Source organism: Pleurodeles waltl, chromosome 9 (genome assembly GCF_031143425.1).
Source record: "Pleurodeles waltl isolate 20211129_DDA chromosome 9, aPleWal1.hap1.20221129, whole genome shotgun sequence".
Classification (NCBI taxonomy): domain Eukaryota; kingdom Metazoa; phylum Chordata; class Amphibia; order Caudata; family Salamandridae; genus Pleurodeles; species Pleurodeles waltl.
In genome coordinates this window covers 71879108-71899115 of record NC_090448.1, presented here as the reverse complement: position 1 = coordinate 71899115, position 20008 = coordinate 71879108, and the positions used below count along the sequence as shown (strand labels likewise).

The window sequence follows — 20008 nt, the reverse complement described above, 5'->3', positions numbered from 1 at the left end:
CGGAACCTCCGGAACACCCTAACCCGACGTCACACCACACCGGCACCCCCAAGAGACCACTCTAGGGCAGAAAAAAAGAAGTGAAAAAGCCTCAGGGATTAGTGTATTTCTTTATGGAGTCGATCAGCGCATCTGGTTCCTCCAGGGTACGATCATTCTATATCTGATTGTTCCACACAATGCCCAACATCGCCAGGAATTTTTGTTGTGCTTTAGCCCCCAATTTATGGAGCACTCCTATTAGGATGAGGAACATGGCAGCCAGGCACTAGGTGGCTCCGGGCTCCCGGGGAAGGAAAGCATGACTTGGTGTGAACATCCCAGGCCCTGCGCTGGCCCTGTGCCTGCTGAGGGAAGACCATCCTGCATGTAGTTTTCTGTTTTTTATTGCCTTTAAAATCTAGCGCATTATATTCTTTTTCACCAGCGGCCAGCACCGGATTCCCTTGCTGGGAGCAAGCCCCATGGGAGTTTCAGTATAGCAGGACACTCCTTGCTCGGGTCCCGAAAGGGAGAGTCAGCACAAGTTTTACGAAGAAGCCCGAGGAGCAGTGGAGGACTCGGGTGGCTCACCCTTGCCCAAGTGGCAAGGATGTATCGCAGCAGCAGCCCCTGGCCTGTGGGGGAGGAAGTGTAGGAGCAGCACAGAGGAGAAGTGAGGCATTGGATATGGTAGGAAGGTCTCACCACCAACACGACCAGAAGCGTTATCAACACCAATACCCAATATCTATGGATAAGAGTGGACACAGGGCAGGCGGAAAGACAAGATACGTGCTTTGCTCTCACTCCTTTAATAATTCTGGGGTAAGGCCTAAAACAGTCTCTGTCTTTGAGCCCTGGAAAACTTGATTAAGCCCTTGCACAGTGTGAGCGCTAAAATTAACATTAATAATGTTTACATGCATTCCTGTATTTGATTTAATATATAAGATGTATTAATGTTGAAAGTAATAGGTGAGACATAAGATGACTATTTGACTGACCACCATCATCGTATATGGTCTTTCAGAAATAATGTACTAATATTGTTTTGGGATTTTCTATTTGTTTAAAATGCATTGCTCTGTTATATTAATGGCAGAATAATATGAGCATTTATTGTGCAAACTATAGGGCCTCAAGTAAGCAAGGCCACAGCTGAAGGTGAATGTCTGCCACAGTGTTAGAAAGTTGTAACATTAGTAGAATGATCTCATGTCCAGTGCATAACAACCTCTTTTGTTTAAATCTCAAACTTGTTCCATGATTGTATTAATGAAATGTATTTCTTTTGAGGAAATCTGTGTAACCTAAAAATTGTTTCTACATCACTGTAATGGTTGACTCGAAGCATATTGGAAATGCTCCCACTGATAGTGGACAGAAGGTTCCACAAGTTGATTCTTATTGTATCGACTGGATGTACGCAAATGGAGAAGAATCAATTATTGACAAGCGGATGTCTGTCTAACATATTTTTCTGATGTGTATGAAATCTGTAATTGGACAATCTTCATCACACGATGCCACTGACCAATGACAACGTGAGATAGATTTAATTTAACGGCTCTAAATTTGGAGTTCGGAGGTCAGCCACTATTCCTATGTCAATCTATGACAACCAGCCATTTTGACTTTCTGTCACTTTGACACTCGCCAGCCTGTCTACTGATGTTCTGATGTAATTTATTATTTTGAGTTATTTCCTATGCTCCATGCAATGATGCTGGTGCTTACTTTAGCGCTAAAGTCTGTAGTGCTTTGTTGCCTACCTTAGATAATTAACTTGATGGTTCAGAGAACTTAGAGTCCAAATTCTTAACCGTCCTCCCTTTCCCATATTCCTCTGTCCTGATGCTGATGTCCTACTGAAGCTTAGACTGTTTTGCTGGTCCTTAAGGATAGGTAATATGAATAAACTGTGCATTGTTGTTTGTCTTTTGTTTTTCAGGTACCAACTGCTGTTTTTGATAGCGCCATAACTAGATGTTTCCTAAATGTGTGCTAATAAAACTTTTGCATGAGGCCCAACATGCTTATTAGTTGCTTTGTTTAAATTAAGACTCTTCAGACGTTTTGGACAACATGTGTTGTTTCTCTATTTGTACCATTTAGTTTTTAGATTAATTTACATGACTTTAGCGTTGTTAATTTGGCGAAATAAATATTTTACACGAAATTAAAAGGTGTGGTTATTCGTGGCCAAATAGGTCATGGTGCATTCTTTACTGACTCTCTAAAGATTTGTATTGTTTAACGTTGATGACTTTTATGTGCTACTTAGGGTATGATCATCTTAAATGAGTCAAAAGGTTTATCGGCCTCTAGGACGCGTCTGCTTATAAGTTACTATAACTAAACAGATAAGCTTGAATAACGTGGTTGCACGTGTCCTAGTAGATGACCTAGATCTGGTTATGAATGAAGCTACCCAGTATGCCCCACAGATAGCCACCAGGAACAGGTTTGAGGTATTGGCTCTTACAGAGAGGCCTAAACAGATGGAACAGACATCCCAGGAACCTCAACAGGATAATGTCACCCCAGGGTTCCACAGATAAAAGTGGTAGATCAAACGGGGCTCAGGCTGAAGCAAAACACGAGGAGTCCCTAGCAGTTATATTACAGAACCTAACGGCTGAGATGGAGTCGAGGTTTGAGGTCTCTGAGGCTAACCAATCTGGAATTCAAGTATCTTGTTTAGCCTTATCCCAGAAATGGATGATGGGGCAGCGCAGACTGAAGTACTAGATGAGGAGGTTGCTCAGATTAAGCAAGGTATACCCAAGAACGCAAGTGGAATCTCTCACCTCTCTAAGCAAAATCAAGGTCTGAGGGAGGACTTAGAAAGGGTGAAGAATTATGCTAGGAGGAATAACCTAAGGATTCTGAACATCCCTGATATGGAGGAAGAAGCCTACATGAAGTCATTTATTACAGCGTTATTATGATGCACAGTACTTAAAGACAGGCCAGACATAAATCTTGGTCAATAAATCGAGAGAGCGCACAAGGACCCTTTCAATAGGAACCCGAACTGTGCGAAATCCAGGAAGGTGCTGGTAAATTAGCTCTCCTGTGCAGTGAAATGAACTATCCCGGGGATTGCTCTGAAGAGGGGGTCCTTCACGGCCAAAGAGTACTCCTTTTCCATCAGTTTGGATGTCTTTAAGACTGCTGGCCGGCCGCAGTGAGAACTTGGTAGGCAGACGTAAGATTATTTTTTTTGTAGCAGTCCCTGATGGGAAGTATTCCGAGTGCCGATATACTCCTTGTGAAAGGGCAGAAAGCCATCCATCATAGTTAAGTAGCTGCAGTTTGGGTCAGTTGTGCTGTTTGCGCTGATTTTTATCACCAGTAGTTTCTCCCACGCTGTAAAATCAGCACGAACAGCATCATGTGGAGTGCCAGAGGGCGCTAACTTCTTTCTGCCGTTCAAGGAGACTTTCTACTCAAATGGCAGCTCCCTCAATGCGAGCAGCGGCTTTCTCATCGCGAGTGGTCCCGGCCTACAGAAATCGCTTGCATTCAGAAATCTCGGTCGCCAACTTAGCGATTTATCTCATTTGTGCTCGCCAACTTAACGTTGGCAAGCGCGAGCGCATGACAAAACTCCGCTCCGCGTCACTTTGCTGAGTTTTTCAGAACTCCGAGTAGAGGGGGGAAAACTCTGCATACTCCGCAGGCCGTGCGGAATTCTTCACCTACCCAGGATGGTCCATCTTGTGACAGCAATAAATGTAAGTGTTCTAAACTGGTGTTGTGTCATTTTGTAGTGTTTTCATTAAGTTACTGTGTGTGTTGGTACAAATACTTTACACCTAGCACTCTGAAGTTAAGCCTACTGCTCTGTCAAGCTACCAAGGGGCTAAGCAGGGGTTAGCTGAGGGTGATTCTCTTTTACCCTGACTAGAGTGAGGGTCCTTGCTTGAACAGGGGGCAACCTGACTGTCAACCAAAGACCCCATTTCTAACAGCTACCATGGTAGTACCATCTTAGAGTGCACAAGGTGCTGTATATTGCTGCTCAAATACACGAAGCAAACTTTAGTGTGTGGCATTTTCATAGAAGAGCAGCACCAAATATATAGCATGGGAATATCATGAAACTACCAGCGAGTGTGCCACATAAAAAACACTTGCATAGGAATACCACAACAATACAAGAAAAGAGCATGCCAAGTTTTCAATACTACTATCTGTATGCCTGTAGCACAACCAGGCTAACGTGTGGCAAATATGTGGCATGGGAATACCACAATAATACTAGCCCTCTCTGCCCACTCCCTCCAGTGGGGATCATTATATGCTTTAGCATTAATGTCAGGTCAAATGGCTTTGCCAATGCTTTTTTTGCTTTGACGGGGCTTAGCTCCAGCACACCCCACCTACTTAAAGCACAACATTAGCACAGGAATAGTATGGAAAGACCACATGAGAGTGTACCACAACCAAAGGAAATCCACGGCAGCACTGGGGTAGGATGTGTCAAACATACAACACTACCCTCCGAAGACCATGGCCATTCGAAGAGCAGAGCAACCGTAAACTAGCGGAGTGTAGAGTGACAGTCTACAGTGTGCCACATATAGGTAATCACCATAGGATTGCACAGCAACACCAGACCCAAGAGTCCCTCACAAAGAACACTGACAGGAATACCAGAGAAATCCCAGACGTTAGCGTCCCAAAAGTAGGGCCTCCCGCATGAAGGGGCAGCCTGCGGAGGTTTGTGTGCGCCAAATATTGAGGCAGAAATATCAGCCAGCCGGTGTGAGTACTAAGGCAGTGCCAGCAGAGTGTGTGCATTCTGTGCACCAGCACTTCCAAGTTGTACCTTACCTCAGATACAGGACGTACACGACGTAGTGACGCGCAGCAGGCTGCGTGAACAGGGGCATGACGAATGAGCGGTTCGAGCTCTCTAAGAGCTGGCAGATGTTCTCCTATGAGTAACATCCATTTCCTGCCCACCTCTTTCCTTTCAGTCTCAGTAGTGTGAGTCCTACGTCCTCTCTCTCATAATCACTGCATTGTTGAAGGGTTGGAGACAGAAATGGGCAGCCTAGCGCCCAGCTAAACAGCTGCCTACCATATCAGCTCTGTAAAGCAGGAAAGAGTTTGCCTTCGCAGCACGTGCATGAGCACATTAAATAAGTCTTTAAGCCTCTTTAGATACCCAATGACCTTGAAAAGGCTTCCTCTAATGGGCAGACATTATAAAGGCCTGCTCAGCACAGTCAGTCATCAGTGGAGAGGACGAAGACCTCACAGACATCTCATAGCCTTTAACTACATGTTCAAGCACTCATGGGCACTGTGTGGTCAAGCACATGTGGATGTTGCATGTTCAAACTCTCATGGACATTGCACACATACCATCCTGTTAGACCTGGCATCCTTGAAGTGGTTCTCCCCTAACTTTTTTGCCTTCAACCGTCCAGTTTTGCTGACTTTTTTTTTGTTGGCTTTAGGACACTGCTCGTTTTACCACGGCTAACCAGTGTTAAAGTGCTTGTGCTCTCCCCCTAAAGCATGGTGAAATTGGCTTACACCCAACTGGCCCATTTCATTTTCTTCTAAGTGTCGTGTACAGTGGTACTACATGTGCCCAGGGCCAATAACTTAAATTATACTAGTGAGTCTGCAGCACTGATAGTGCCACCCACTTAAGTAGCCCTTTATCATGACTCAGGCCTACCACTGCAGCCTGTGGGTGTAGTTTTAAACTGCTATTTCGACCGGGCAAAGTAAACCTTTTGTCAAGCCCAAACCTTCCTTTTAATACATATATGTCATCCTCAGATGGCAGGGTGCAGTGTATTTAAAAAGTAGGGCATGTGTGCTTTTAGGTTTTACATATTCTGGTATTGAAAAACTCCTAAATTAGTGTTTCACTACTGCAGGGTAACATTGGAATTATCTTATAACAATTAATAAGCTGTAATCTCCAACTGGGAGCTGGGAGACAGCTCGGTTTTGGTGTCTAAAGAATTGTAATGAAGGGCCCTCTAAATGGTAAAAGTGGATCTTTAATCACAATTCCAATAATGACACTTTTAAAAAGTTGGCAATTTCTTGTCCTAACCATTTGGTGCCTGCAGCCTGATCCTGGGTCACATGACAAGGTGTAGCTCACAGTTGGTATTTATGTGTTGCTCCCAGACAGCGAGACAAAGGGAAGATAGGTGTTGGGAGGGTGGGACACTCTGAATTAACGAGGAGGAGGAGCTGTCACCTACCACACCTGCATATCACAAACACTCTGCCTGAGCACTCTCACAAAGGGTTTGTTGCATGTCATTTGTGACAAGCTGTGGCCTGGACAGGGAGGAAGGGGATGCCTTACACCTCAGGGTGATGGAAACCTCTTGATGGTTCCTCCATTTCACAGTGAGCACCAGGTATAAATATTGGATCCTTAGACCCAACACTTCATTCACCTTCAGCACATCTGTGGACTCCGCCAGGAAGAAGGACTGCTGTGCTGCTGAAAGGATTGCCAAGCCCTGCTGTGCTGTCCTGCAGCCCTCTTGCCTAGGTGAGGACTTGATCTGCAGCTCTAAATCCAGGAGTCCAGAGTGACTCCAAGGGCTAGTTGGCTGGTCTTCTGATCAGAAGCCTCAGGGACATAACAGGCTTCCAACAACCTTGGACCCAGCACCTGGACACTGCCTGCGGTGAGTTCTCCTTTTCCAAGTGGTTCAACCTCAGTCTCGGACCCTTAGAAGGGGGTCTGAAGGTGCTATGCCAGCCCATTTGTGCCAGCAGAACCAATACATCTCTTCCACAGTGCATCTCCCACAGAACTGGCATATTGCCTATGCTGATCGAAGTATCACCCTTAGAACTGACACATCGCCACTGCTGGGCAGACTTCCCCGGTGCAAGGATTTGCATCGCCCATCAGACCACCGCATCTCCACACAAGGACACTGTCTCGCCAAATACAGCCCATTGGAAAGGCTACTGTGCAATTCATTTCCACGCAAGGACATCGCCCCACACTCCGCAGCAGCCTGGAATGGCCCAGACCTCAGAACGCCTCTGCTGTGCGACATATCCTTGATGAGACTCCGCATGTCTTCGCAACCAAGATTTAAGGCACTCTTGCTCAATGGGCCTAACTGGGTCTTTATAGCCAGTCCGCACTCCATCGTGGTCTGCCTGAACCTGTGACTTTGACCCGATTCAGCACCACCAGATAACCACAACTGGCGCTTTGTGCTTTTTAGAGCTATTTTCACTTAAATCTTTAAAACTGCTTATCTCCAGTGCTACTGATTAGATTTTTGTTGTTTTGGTCTTGATTTATTTTTTTAAATTGACTCTATTTTTCTAATTTGGTATGTTTTTTATGGTGGCGTGTTTTCACTTTATTACTGTTTGAATTGCAGCATTAATACTTTACACGTTGCCTTTAAATTAACCCTGTCTGTTCTGTACTAAGCTACCAGTGGGTTGAGCACTGGGGTTTGCTTGTGACACCACTGTGAAACGTCTTGTGGTTGCTGTTTGAGTAAGGTTTCACCTTCTCAACTCCTTTGCAGTTCTAAGCAGGCACAAACATTGCTCAAGCACTGAAATGGCATTGCCTGTTCAAGCAATGGTAGACATTCCATGTTCTAGCTCTGAAGGACAGTTCATGTTTAAGAACATGCATGTATGGTGTATTCAGCTATATACAAGCATTGTATATTCAAGCACTGGCAGACACTGCATGCTCAAACACTGATGGAGATTACAAGTTCATGCAAAGATATTACAATTCAAGCAGGTGTGGACACTGGATGTTTCAGTAATCTCTGATTTGTATTCAAGCACTTGGATGTTGCATGTTCAAGGACACTGCATGTTTAAGCACTCACAGACACTGAATGTTCATGAAAGTGTTTCTAAATGCATGTTCTAGACCTCTAGAATACTGAATGTTGAAGCACATGTGGATATGGCATGTTGAAGTACTTGCAGAATTTGTATATTCAAAGCCCCTGTGGACATTGCATGTTCATGCACTTAGGGACATTACATTTTCAAACTTTCACAGACATTGCATGTTCAATCATTTGGAAACACTGAATTTTGAGGCAAGCACTATCTTTACATGCTCAAGCAGGCGTAGCCACACTGCATCTCAAGCGGGTGCAGACACTGCCCATTCAAGCATCTCAGGTCACTGCATGTTCAAGTCCATGCGAAGATTGGAGGCCTGGTTCACAAAGGTAACTTACACTTTGGAGTAAGTTCACACTTGGGATCAAGTTTACTACTTCCGGTACCCACAAACTCACAAAACTTACTAAATAAGTGGAAATTACATTTCTCCAACTCCAGAGCGAAGCTGTTAGCTTACTTTTATGTGGGTCGTGACGTCCCTCCTTAAACCTCTCCCTGACGCTTACTCAACCACTCCTACTCCTCCCTAGTCCCATCTTCATTTTCTGCTGACTCCCCCGTGTCACTTCCACATTTACGACTAAATATTATTCTTACATGTGCGGAAACTCTTGTTGTGGCCGCAGAACTCTGCACACGTAAGTATAGGTAAACGTACATTTTGTAGTTCGTTTTGTAGTCCTACAAAATGCACTACACATGAAGTTTGTGAATTTGGCCCTGCATGTCTAAACATGCACAAACAGCACATGTTCAAGCATAAACGGACATCACTTACACATGCTCCGTGGCATGTTCAGACACCCACAGATAAAGGAGATGCCCTGCCTCTATGTTAAGGCACTCAGTGACACTGAATAGGGATTCTGTTAATTTTCAGGCTCTCGCGGACATTGAACAGGCGTTCTTTACATGTGCTGAGATTCGCAGACATTGATTAAGTAACCTCTATATGTTCACAAAGTCGCAAACAGGGAGAAGGCCATCTCTACATGTTCAGCACTCGTGGACCTTGAACAAGTCTTCTCTACAAACTCAAACAAACACAGACATTGAACAATCCTTGTCTGCTTCCTCGGGCACTTATGGATACTGAAGAGGACGCCCGTACAAGTCGAGGCATTCGGAGACATTGAACATGCCTTCTCTGTGTGTTCAAGCCCTCGTGGACATTAAACAACTTTCTCTACAAGTGCAGGCACTCGTGGACACTAATCATGCCTTCTCTACATGTTAAGGCACTCACTGATATGAAACATTCCTGTTTCCCGTGTTCAGGCACGCATGGACATTCAAAAAACATTCTCAGCATTTTCAGGGAACTTTAGACATTAAACACGTCTTCTCTACACATTCGGGCACTCGGGGACACTAAACAAACCTTCTCTACATGGTCAGACAGTCATGCACATTACCCATGCCTTCTCTGCATGTTGAGGCACGCATGGGGATTAAACATGCCTTCTCTACATGTTCGGGCAGTCGTGGACATTACAGTTCCCCTTTATCATCCAGTCACATACATGATAACACCAGCCATGCACATTAGCCATGCCTTCTCTACACCTTCAGGTGCTCATTGATTTTTAAAAAAACATTCTGCACATGTTCTGACATTCACAAATGTTGCACTCGCTTTCTCTATATGTTCAATAACCAATGCACATTAAACATGCCAGGCACTCATTACCATTAAAAACATTCTATACATGTTCAGACACACACAGACATCAAACTGATTATATGACGGAACACCGAATTAAAAACAACTACTAACCTTAACAACGAGGTCGGAACACCGACCTCGTCCTTACTACTAATGATTTTACCACAAATGCCTTAACAACGATATTTCGTTGTAAAGGCATTCCTGATAAAATCATTAGCAATAGGCGCCATTCACCCTACATCCCTCATCCCACCCCCCCAACCCCACCCCAAAACCTAAAACCCGCTGACCCCCCACCCACTCCCCAAAACCAAAAACGCCCCACCCCCCAACCCCACCCTAAAACCTAAAACCCCCTGACCCCCCACCCGCTCCCCAAAACCAAAAACGCCCCACCCCAAAACCTAAAACCCCCTGACCCCCCACCCACTCCCCAAAACCAAAAACACCCCACCCCCCAACCCCACCCCAAAACCTAAAAAACCCTGACCCCCCACCCCCACCCCAAAACCAAAAACGCCCCACCCCCCCAACCCCACCCCAAAACCTAAAACCCCCTGACCCCCCACCCCAAAACCTAAACCCACCACTTACCTTCGCCAACTCCCTTCTTTGTACCTTAACCACGCATGTTCGTTGTTCAGAACATACGTAGTTAAGGCACAAAAATACGAAGTCGTGGTTAAAAAAAGCGTTGTTACGCTTTCGTTAACCACAACTTTCGTAATAAAAAAGTCGTAAAAAAGGATGTTTCCCCATCAAACTTGCCTTCTCTACATGTTCAGGCACATATGGACATCAAATACGCTTTGTCTACATGTTGAGGCACGCATGAACATTAAAGAGGCCTTCTGTGAACATTCAGGCTCTGATGGACAATGAAGAGGCCTTCTCTACATGTCCAGGCAGTCGGTGACAGTACAGCGCCCTTTCTACCATCCAGTCACACGCATGACATGTCCAGGCGCACATGGACATTGAACAGACCTTTTACGCACATCCATTCCCTCCCAGACATCAAACGGGTCTTCCGTACACGTTCAACAAGCGCGCATTCACTACAGGGGACTTCCCTGCTTCGGCCGACGCCTGCAGGTGACAAAGAACCTAGTCTCTGCTGCCCTAAAGCAGAGGAAAAAAGCACTTTCTGCCAGACGCAGCCTTTGTAATAGCTGCACTGCCGGGTATCACACATGAAGAGCAACACAATGGGACTAGCTAACAAGAGTCAAAACAGGAGCTCAGACACACCTCTCTCTGTCAGCCACCTGAACCAGAAGGGTATTCTCTGCCCCACTCACTCCTGAAAAGAAAGAATCTGAACTATAATCCTGAAACCACAGCGGCGGGGTCGGGCCTGGGGGCGCAGGCACTTTGCAGTGAAAAAGTTTCTGTTTAGATGTTTAACAATAGCAACAATCAGAGAAGCATAACTTACGAGTAAACTTTGTTATATGAACAAAACCTACACACTGCCTAGACATTTCACTTGTTAGCGCCATATATATAGATTAATACTTTACTAAGCATGCTAACTCGCTAATGAAAGTATTACTGGACTCAGGAGTGGTGCAGGGATTTTCAGAAACAGAATTTAGCCTGCCTCCTGCATACAAGGGAAACGTTGAAATGTCTGGTTTCTGTAGTAATTTCGCTCCACCACTAGGTGGCACCCTCCGGCTATTGCCTGCTGGAGAGCTGGAACCTGAGCTTCTTTTGCAGAACTGATACCTTCTCACACCACAGCTGTCCAGCACTTACCGTGTATAGTTCATTGGTGACCTTCTGCAGCTCCTCGTGCATCTGGAGCCCAATTTCTTTGCTCTGAAAAAGAAAAGAAGAAAATGAGCTGGCTGCGTGATTGCTCTGTATTGAGTAGACAGCCAAGGGACAAACAAGTTTGTGTGAGTGGTACATATAGAGGATATGGCTGGGCAAACAGTGGGGCACTGGAGTAGGAATAGGCCCAGTTCTACGGGTGTAAGGATATCAGGACAACCAGCACTCTACTCCTCTGAGGGGAGCCCGCTGGTCCACCGAGTGCCCAATAACAATTGTAAAACACTCAGGGGCTCATTACGACTTTGGCAGGCAACGGAGGCTGCCTGCCAAAATCCCGCATCGGGATGACGCCTATGCGGTCATCCCTCTGCGTGCCCTATTACGAGTTTCCTGCTGGGCCGGCGGCGTTCCCACCCGCCAGCCCAGTGGGAAACTCATCACAACATTGATGCCGACTTGTAATCGAGCCGGGGGCAATGTTGCAGTGCATCGGGTGCGACAGCACGTTTCGCACTTTTCACTGCCTGGAATTTGGGCAGTGAAAAGCACAACGGGGCTGTCCATAGGGGCCCATGCCAAGTTGCATGGGCAGTGCAGAGACACCATGGGGCCCCCAATGCCCCCTTTCCGCCAGCCATGCAAAAGCTGGCGGAAAGGGGACTCGTAATCCGGAGGGCAGCTCTGCTTGCAGTGCTGCCCTGGTGGATTACGACCAACGAGACCGCCAGGCTGTGGACTGTTTGCAACCTGGCGGTGCCGGCGGACGGACCGTGGCAGCTCTGCCACATTCATAATGTGGTGGTTGGACTGCCACTATGGCAGCAGTCCAACCGCCACCGCGAGTGTGGCGGTCTTAAAACGACCAAACTCATAAGGAGGGCTTAAGTCTTTCTTTTTTTAAATGTCTCAAGCGGGTCTGTGGGCCCCACACGCTCTGCCTCGCTGCACTGTATCCATCCATGCCTCGAGCTGTTTAAAGTGTGTGTGGATAGGTATGAAGGCAGCGGGAATGGAACGTGATGTTTAGAAGACAAGGACAGCAAAGTGAAGAAAACAATCTAAAGAAAAACAAGTATTTGTATTTAAATAAATGTAAACAGATGGATTTCTTTCATTTTACTCCAGCTGTGAGGACATCCCTAGGTTGTGGTGCTATTTGAAACAAAAAAAACAAAGCATAAATTAAAGAAATGCTTCATCCCGGGACTGGGTTAAATAAAGAACATTCAATGAATCATTCTACTTAATTCACTTGACTTCTATATGTAGACAGATGGGAGTATAAATGTCAATACAGTACCTTCTTAGGGATCTATGTATAACTGGGAAGTTTCAATCACAGCCAGAGCATTTTATCCCCTTTCCACCGTTCATCTGCTTTAAAACAGTGGTTCCCAACCCTACCCCCATTCTCCCCCCCTACTCAGCACCCTGAGACCCTCACAGGTGAGTAGTGCAGATTACAAAATCCTGATTGATTGATTGATTTTGACTTCTGTGGACCTCCATTTTACCATTACAGGAAGCTGGGGACCCACACTGATTCATTATTGAATGGGGACGTTAATCTATTAATAATATTTAATTTTCTAAGCAGTTGTAGAACCTCTGAGGAGGCATCGTGCGGACCACCAGGGGTACCTGGACCACATGTTGGGAACCACTTCTCTAGTATTTTATCGCTCTGCAAAACGTCCAGCCAAGTGCTCAATTTGAGCAGGTTGCTGATGGTACAACCTACCAGCACTCATTTTTAGGCACCAGGACTGATCTTTTTATTATCAGACTTTCACTGCTGGAGAGAGAGGGAGGCAGAAAAGGCAAAAATGAGAAAAAGAAATTAAGGACTACAGGGAGAAAGCAAGGATGAAAATGAACTTGAAAAAGTGAGAAATGGAACAGGAATTGTAGAAGGGAAGGATTCCAGAGGCTGAGGTGTGTTTATGCCAGAGTGATTGGAGTAATTTCGGTAATTTGCTTTTTTTCTTTGACCCAAGATTGCCGATAATTATGCAATTACTGCTGCTCTCCTAATTATGAATAATTTTTGGGGAAAAAAATCCAAACTCAGCAAGCACAAGCAACCACTTGATACTGCATTTAGCACTATTTCTTAGCACAAAATGCATCCTCGTGTCCACTTTGGATGAGAGGGTGCATTTTGCCCTAAATAAATAGAGCAATATGTTGGGAGTAAATTGGGGGAAAATCCTACCCAAAGGGTACATTTTGCACTATATCTCAGTGAAAAATACATTCTCACACCCATTTTAGACACAAAGGGGAATCTGCACTAAAAAATGCACTAAATGACAGCAGTAAGTTAGGGTAAAAATCCTTCCACAAGAGCACATTTAGCGAGCGGCTGCTCACCTTTGAGATACGTATTCTGTTGCATTTAGAACTGTAGCTATTTTGTTTAGCACAAAATGCATTTTCACTCCTATTTTGGAGGTGAAGAGGAACTTTTGTGCACAGAAATAGTGCTAAACCCAGAATTACTCTTCTAGCATAATTATGCGTAATATCACAGAATTCTCAGGTAATTCTGTGTGATTATGCTACACTGAATTACATGATTTAGGGCCACCCCTAGTGGAATGAGGATTAGGCAGTCATGGTATTAAGCAATCCCAGCAGTGCCGGCAGCAAGATTCTGCGAAAAACTTTAGACCTCGGTTCTTATTAGTTCACACAGTGGCGGCCCGTCCTCTAGGGCGGAGGGGCCACGCTCTCCCCACCCCATGAAGAGTGTCTTTCAGGCTGAACAAAGGTCAGCCTGACAGACACTCTTCATGTTCAGGTCAGGCAGCCAGGAGTGAGCCATGCACGATTTGCACACCTGGCTGCCTGAGCTGAACTTTGCTGGGCTGAGGAGATCACAGCTCCTATAGGCGTGACCTCCTCGGCCCAGCAAAGGTGCCTCGAGGCCCTCCCCTGGGTGACGAGGAAAGCGTCACCCACTGACACTCTCCCTGGGCGCTTCAGTTTAAGCCCTGAAGCGCACAGGTCGAGTGTCAATAATTGACACTTCGTCACAGAGTAGGGTGGGGTCAGCAGTCTCACTGACCCCATCCCACTCTGTGACGAGGCTGGGACTGCTGCCTTCCCTCATTGACTGACCTGCGGTCAGCCAATGAGGGAAGGCAGCAGTCCCAACCCTCCTGGGACCCGGAGGCTAAAGGTAAGTGTGTGTGTGTGTGTGTATGTATGTGTGTTATGTTTTACATTGAATGTTTTGTGCGCACGTGCATGTTTGAGTGTTATGAGTGTTGTTAATGGATGTGCGTGCGTGCGTGTGTGTGTGAAAGAATGAATGTGTGTGATCTTGTAAAATGAATATTTGGTGTGTGCGTGCATGTTTGAATGGAATGAGTGTTGTTAATGGATGAGCGTGCGTGCATGTCTGTGTGTGAAAGAATGAGTCTGTGTGTGTGTGTTTGTGTGTGTGTGTGTGTGTGTGTGCCCCGCCCGCCCCCCTCCCAAAGCTGCCGGCCGCCACTGAGTTCACAAATTATGGACTGGTCCAATCAAGGAATAAGCAGTGACCTCTAATATCCACTCCCATGTCACATGAAACAAGCATCTGAAACAGACCTGTTATCTGGTTCATGTCCCCAAAGTTTCCTGCTACAGAAAAGAAACTTGTGAGTGTCAATCAAAATCATTTGGCCAAAACAGTTGCTGCCTTAGATCTTAGATGTGTTGCCGCATGCCCCATACACTGCAACACTCCACCAGCACTTTTTGCTTTAGTTTTCCTGTTCTTCTTTGATGTCATTAAGGGAGTGTTGTGGGTGACGTGTTTTGCTTGAGCTTTATTTGTACAAGTGTCATACAGGAATTATCCGTACGCACAACAATCGATGGGTGCAACAAGACTAAAGATGTCTCCAAAATTGGATAAAGTGCTTCTTTTTTATTTTAGTTTTTTTGTGGTTTTTTTGCTTCATATTCACACAAGGTACTTATATTTTTCATCTTGACACAGTTCCTAGAATGGGGACTGATTAACAATGCATTTTAATTTAATGTACTCAGAATATTGTTCATTGTGGCGATGAAGATGCTGCTACCTCTCATAACTATGCAAACGTATATTTAGTCTGGAAATGTATCTTCTATTTCATGAATACTATAGCATAATAATCTCACATTATTTCAAGATAGGGACTGCCTTAACTTGGAATCAATTGTTTGTCTAATATTCCTTTACTCTCTGACACTCATTCATTCTAAAACACTTATTCCCTTAAATCTATCTATTCATTCTATTTTCCTTTCACTTTTGTATGTATTCACTTGTTTATATTTATCCATATCAATTCACTCTAGTAAGCTCATTTTATTACTCACTTACTCTGATTTTCATTCAGGTATTCCAAGCATTTAACCCTTGCTCTGGCCACATCCAGGGCCCTCAACTTAATAGCTGGTAATATCTGGATTTTGCTTGAGATAAACGATAGAAGAGCATAAAGTGTATTTGTAAAGCACAGGTTCACCCTTTGGGAAATCTTGGTGCTCAATAGTAGATATTTATTCTTACTCAATACCGTATTACTCATTTTTACAACCTCGGAAGCATGAATGGCTGAGTAGGTCTGCTGGGTTTCTAACATGTGACCATGAGGTAAAAAACAGATTCCTGAAGGGAATGCATTAGTCCACTGAAACACCAGACAGAGCAAAAGTGAATATATACTTTGTTGTTCAGTTTAATCGGGCTGGACTGTTCCCATGGGGAGCATTCACTCTATCATCTTTTTGTGTTGCATTATTGCCCTAAGTGGGAAGGGTATGCCCAGACGTGGGTCCCGTGCTTGCTACGCCACCGGTTTCAAGCCAGCCTGGCAGATGAGGGGTGATACCCCAAAAAACGGTCCAGGATGCTTGTTTTCCGGTACAGGGAGGACCTGGCCTGCCAGTTTGGGCTGGACTGTTCCCAAGGGAAGCCAGGTCAACGTTGATTTACATATGGCTGGGTCCAAACTGGAATGTCGTGGTGAGCAAAATAACAATGGATTAAACCCAGTTCTGTGACTGGGGGTGAATGTTTGACAATGTTCAGCATTCCGTCCATCATCTTTTTGTATTGCATAATCCTCCTTAAGTGGGAAGGGTATGCCCAAACACGGGTCCCGTGCTCACTATGTCACCAGTTTCAAGTCAGCCTGGCTGATGAGGGGAGATACCTTGTAACCGGCCCCAGGTCAGGGATGACCTGGCCTGGCTGTTCAGGTTGGACTGTTCCCATGGGGAGCAGAGTCAAGGCTGGCTGGCATATGGCTGGGTCCAAACTGGAATGGCGTAGTGAGCAAAATAACAATGGATTAAACCCAGATCTGTGACTGGGGGTGAAGGTTTGATAATGTTCAGCATTCCGTCCATCATCTTTTTGTGTTGCATTTTCACCCTAAGTGGGAAGGCTATGCCCAGATGTGGGTCCCGTGCTTGCTATGCCACCGGTTTCACACTAGCCTGGCTGATGAGTGGTGATATGCTGAAACCGATCCCAGGGTGCTTGTTTTCCAGTCCAGGGAAGACCAGGCCGGGCAGTTTGAGCAGGAATGTTCCCATGTGGAGCAGGGTCAAGGCTGATTTGCATATGGCTGAGTCCAAACTGGAATGGCGTGGCAAGCAAAATAACAACAGATTAAATCCATATCTGTGACTGGGGGTAAATGTTTGACAATGTTCAGCAATCTGTCCATCATCTTTTTGTGTTGTGTATATCCTATAGGCAGCCACTTCAGTATCTGGATTGATTTGTCTCCCTCAATCAAATCGTTCACTTTAAGATAAACAATAAAAACTCTGTAATTGGCAAATTAAGCTCCGAGAAGAGCAGTTATATGTTTTTGAACACAGCTACTAGCACCGTGAAGTCCTGTACCTGTACAACATGTGCAGTGCACCTACACGAGATACACAAGGAAAAGCAAATTACTGAATGCAATACATCTGAATTCAATAAATTACAATTTGGAGATATTGGAATTGATTTGACCTCTCTTTTGAATGAATTATTCAAACTCATATTGTCAGAGACTGCTTATGAATACATCGAGGCACTTAGCGAAATTTAAATACGGATCCCATAAAGAAAGGCAACCCCAATTAGGACGATTATGAGGAAGGCTTTTAGAACTATTGTAGTAACCAAAACTTCACCTTTAACTTATGCAGTTCCTTGATATACGTTGACTGTCTTATAAATAGTAATTTCACACAAGTCCCAATGCAAATTGTGACCTGTACTTGCTGGACCACACAGACGCTGTGCACCTTAGATTGTCACCTACATTTGAGGTAAAAGGCCCCATTTTGTATATTTAACCATTGAAAACATGTTGGTCATTAAGAATCACTATTCTGTGTCCAGACAGATATTCCTGAGTGTTGTTTCTGCATTTTCAGCAGCCTCGAGCCACAATTTAGACAAAGGCATGCAAACCCACTGTGCCAGTGGTACAGTATGGCAAGGATGTACCATGGCAACAGCAGAGGAGGCAATTTTCAGGGACCTACAGGTAAACCTTTAGGGACAACCCCATAGCTCCAGTTATCATGAAAAGTGTGTACAAACACAACTGTGGGCAATGAGGCAAGCTATGAAACCACACTAGTTTTTCATGAAACTAGGAAATAGGGCATCCCTGGGAAGCCTCATCTTTCTTGGGTGTAACACTGGTCGCGGAGGTAGAGGGATGAAATTACAGGCCTGTTCCTCTACCCAAAGTCCTGCAGCATTCACTAGTACAGGAATTTTCATTTTCTATTAACAGGAATCTAACCCCTCGGGATAACCAATAATTAAGTCTGCATCTGATTCCGTCAACAGGGATATCCATTGACATGTCGAGTCAAAAATCTAGCTGAAGAACAACCAAGGTTAATTTATTCATGTAGCAAAGATACTTCATCAATGAGCCATTCTGAAACCTATTGCAAGTTCCCAGATGTCGGTCTCCACGATTTGGTCCCCAGAGATGGGATACAGGTGATCCTGGAGCAACATGAAATAAGATTCACATTTGAATGCATAGATGATAATATATTGTCTCCACCAGGGGTAACATTTCTATATTTGACAATGTGATTCCTCTATGTGGTTAGTAAGGTCACTGTTTACAGAGATCACATAAGGTATAACAGGAAGGTCATCAAGAGACGACTGACTATTGATGTGTTACATGTCAAAGAAGGAGTTAAACTGCTTGGTAATGGAAGCTAGAAAGGGATACACAGTTTTATATCTTGTTATGAATGGATACATAGCATAGTTTTCGATCTGTTTGAGAATAGCTACAGAGTAATTTGGTCTAGTTGGAAGTGGGTATAGAGTTATTTTGTCTAATTGAGAATGGGAAAAGAGATTGTATTTAGTAGAGAATGTTCATCGTTTTTGTCAAGCCGAGAATAGGACAGATTTTGTCTAGTTGAGAATGGGTACAGCGTTTTTGTCCACTTGAGAATGAGACAGTTTTTCTTTAGTTGAGAATGGATAAAGACTTTCTACCTAGTATAAAAGGGGTACAGAGTTTTTGCCTGGATGGGAATGGGTATGATTGTTGTCTAGCTGAAAAGGGGTAAAGAGATTTTGTGTAGTAGAGAATTGATGCAGAGGTTTGTTTATAGTTAAGAATAAGTTTACAGTGCAAAGAATAAGATTCTCTTGAGAGGGAAATAGTACATTTGGCCTATAGATATGGAAGAACCCAGCTTAAATTGTGAATAATAATAATAGTGTAGCATTGTCAGAACTGGTGATAAATAGGACATATTGAACGAACATGCATTGCCACCATTCATGTGGATCAACCACTTAACATTTTTTGTTTCGAATTTGACATTGATAAATGTGAGTATCAAATTGGGGAATATTATGATTGCTCTAAAATAAAAAGAGTATTCTTATAGTGTATCTGCTAGAAGAATTGACAGCTGAACAGTATTTCAAGCGGTGCCACTTTCAGCATAATTTGAATTGTGTCAGTCTTTTATACTAGATGGTATATTTTTCCAAGTTCATGTCATTTTTTTAAAATCCTGCTTAGGAGATGAAAGAGAGAAAGAGAGTTGGTGGGCTGGTGATAGCAGTCCCACGGAACATGCCCTAGCTGTACTGTTTTTTAAATGTTCCAGATCTGCTTCAGCGTTTTCTCCATAAAGTATAGATCCATTGAAGGGCATATGCATCAGTGATGCCTGGGCAAGTCCAGAAAATCTGTTGGAGCACATCCAAACATGCCTGGAGGGGGCAGAGTAAAATGGCACCAATTGCTGACACATAGGAGAAATTACAAAACTTTCCAGAGCCAATATGGCGCCTGGTGAGATTCGCAGTGTGAGGAATCTGCAGTTTTAAGTATCCATCAGAAAGTAAGCTTCAATACCACGCATGACCACGTGTACCCACCCTTCCATGTTACAAGTAGCAAAATTACTTAGGGCCTGATTTAGAGTTTGACGGATCGGGTTACTCCACCACAAAGGTGACGGATATCCCGTCCCCTGTTTTACAATCCCATTATATCCTATGGGAATCGTAATACGGCGAACAGGATATCCGTCACGCTTGTGAAACCCACCTGCCAAACTCTAAATAAGGCCTTTCTTCTAATCATATCCAATATCCAACCTCCCTCTGTGAAATTCTCTTTTGAGATTTGTCTC

General features: G+C 44.5%; 1 protein-coding gene across 2 annotated transcripts in view; it reads right to left on the bottom strand.

Annotated features, from left to right (window-relative positions):
• The window catches only part of SRGAP3 (SLIT-ROBO Rho GTPase activating protein 3), a 447418-nt gene that overhangs the window by 120810 nt on the left and 306600 nt on the right, over window positions 1-20008 (bottom strand). For both annotated transcript variants that reach the window (XM_069206335.1, XM_069206334.1), the window contains exon 4: window positions 11309-11371. In XM_069206335.1, coding sequence (XP_069062436.1) covers window positions 11309-11371 — 63 coding nt within the window. The remainder of the gene's footprint in view (window positions 1-11308; window positions 11372-20008) is intronic.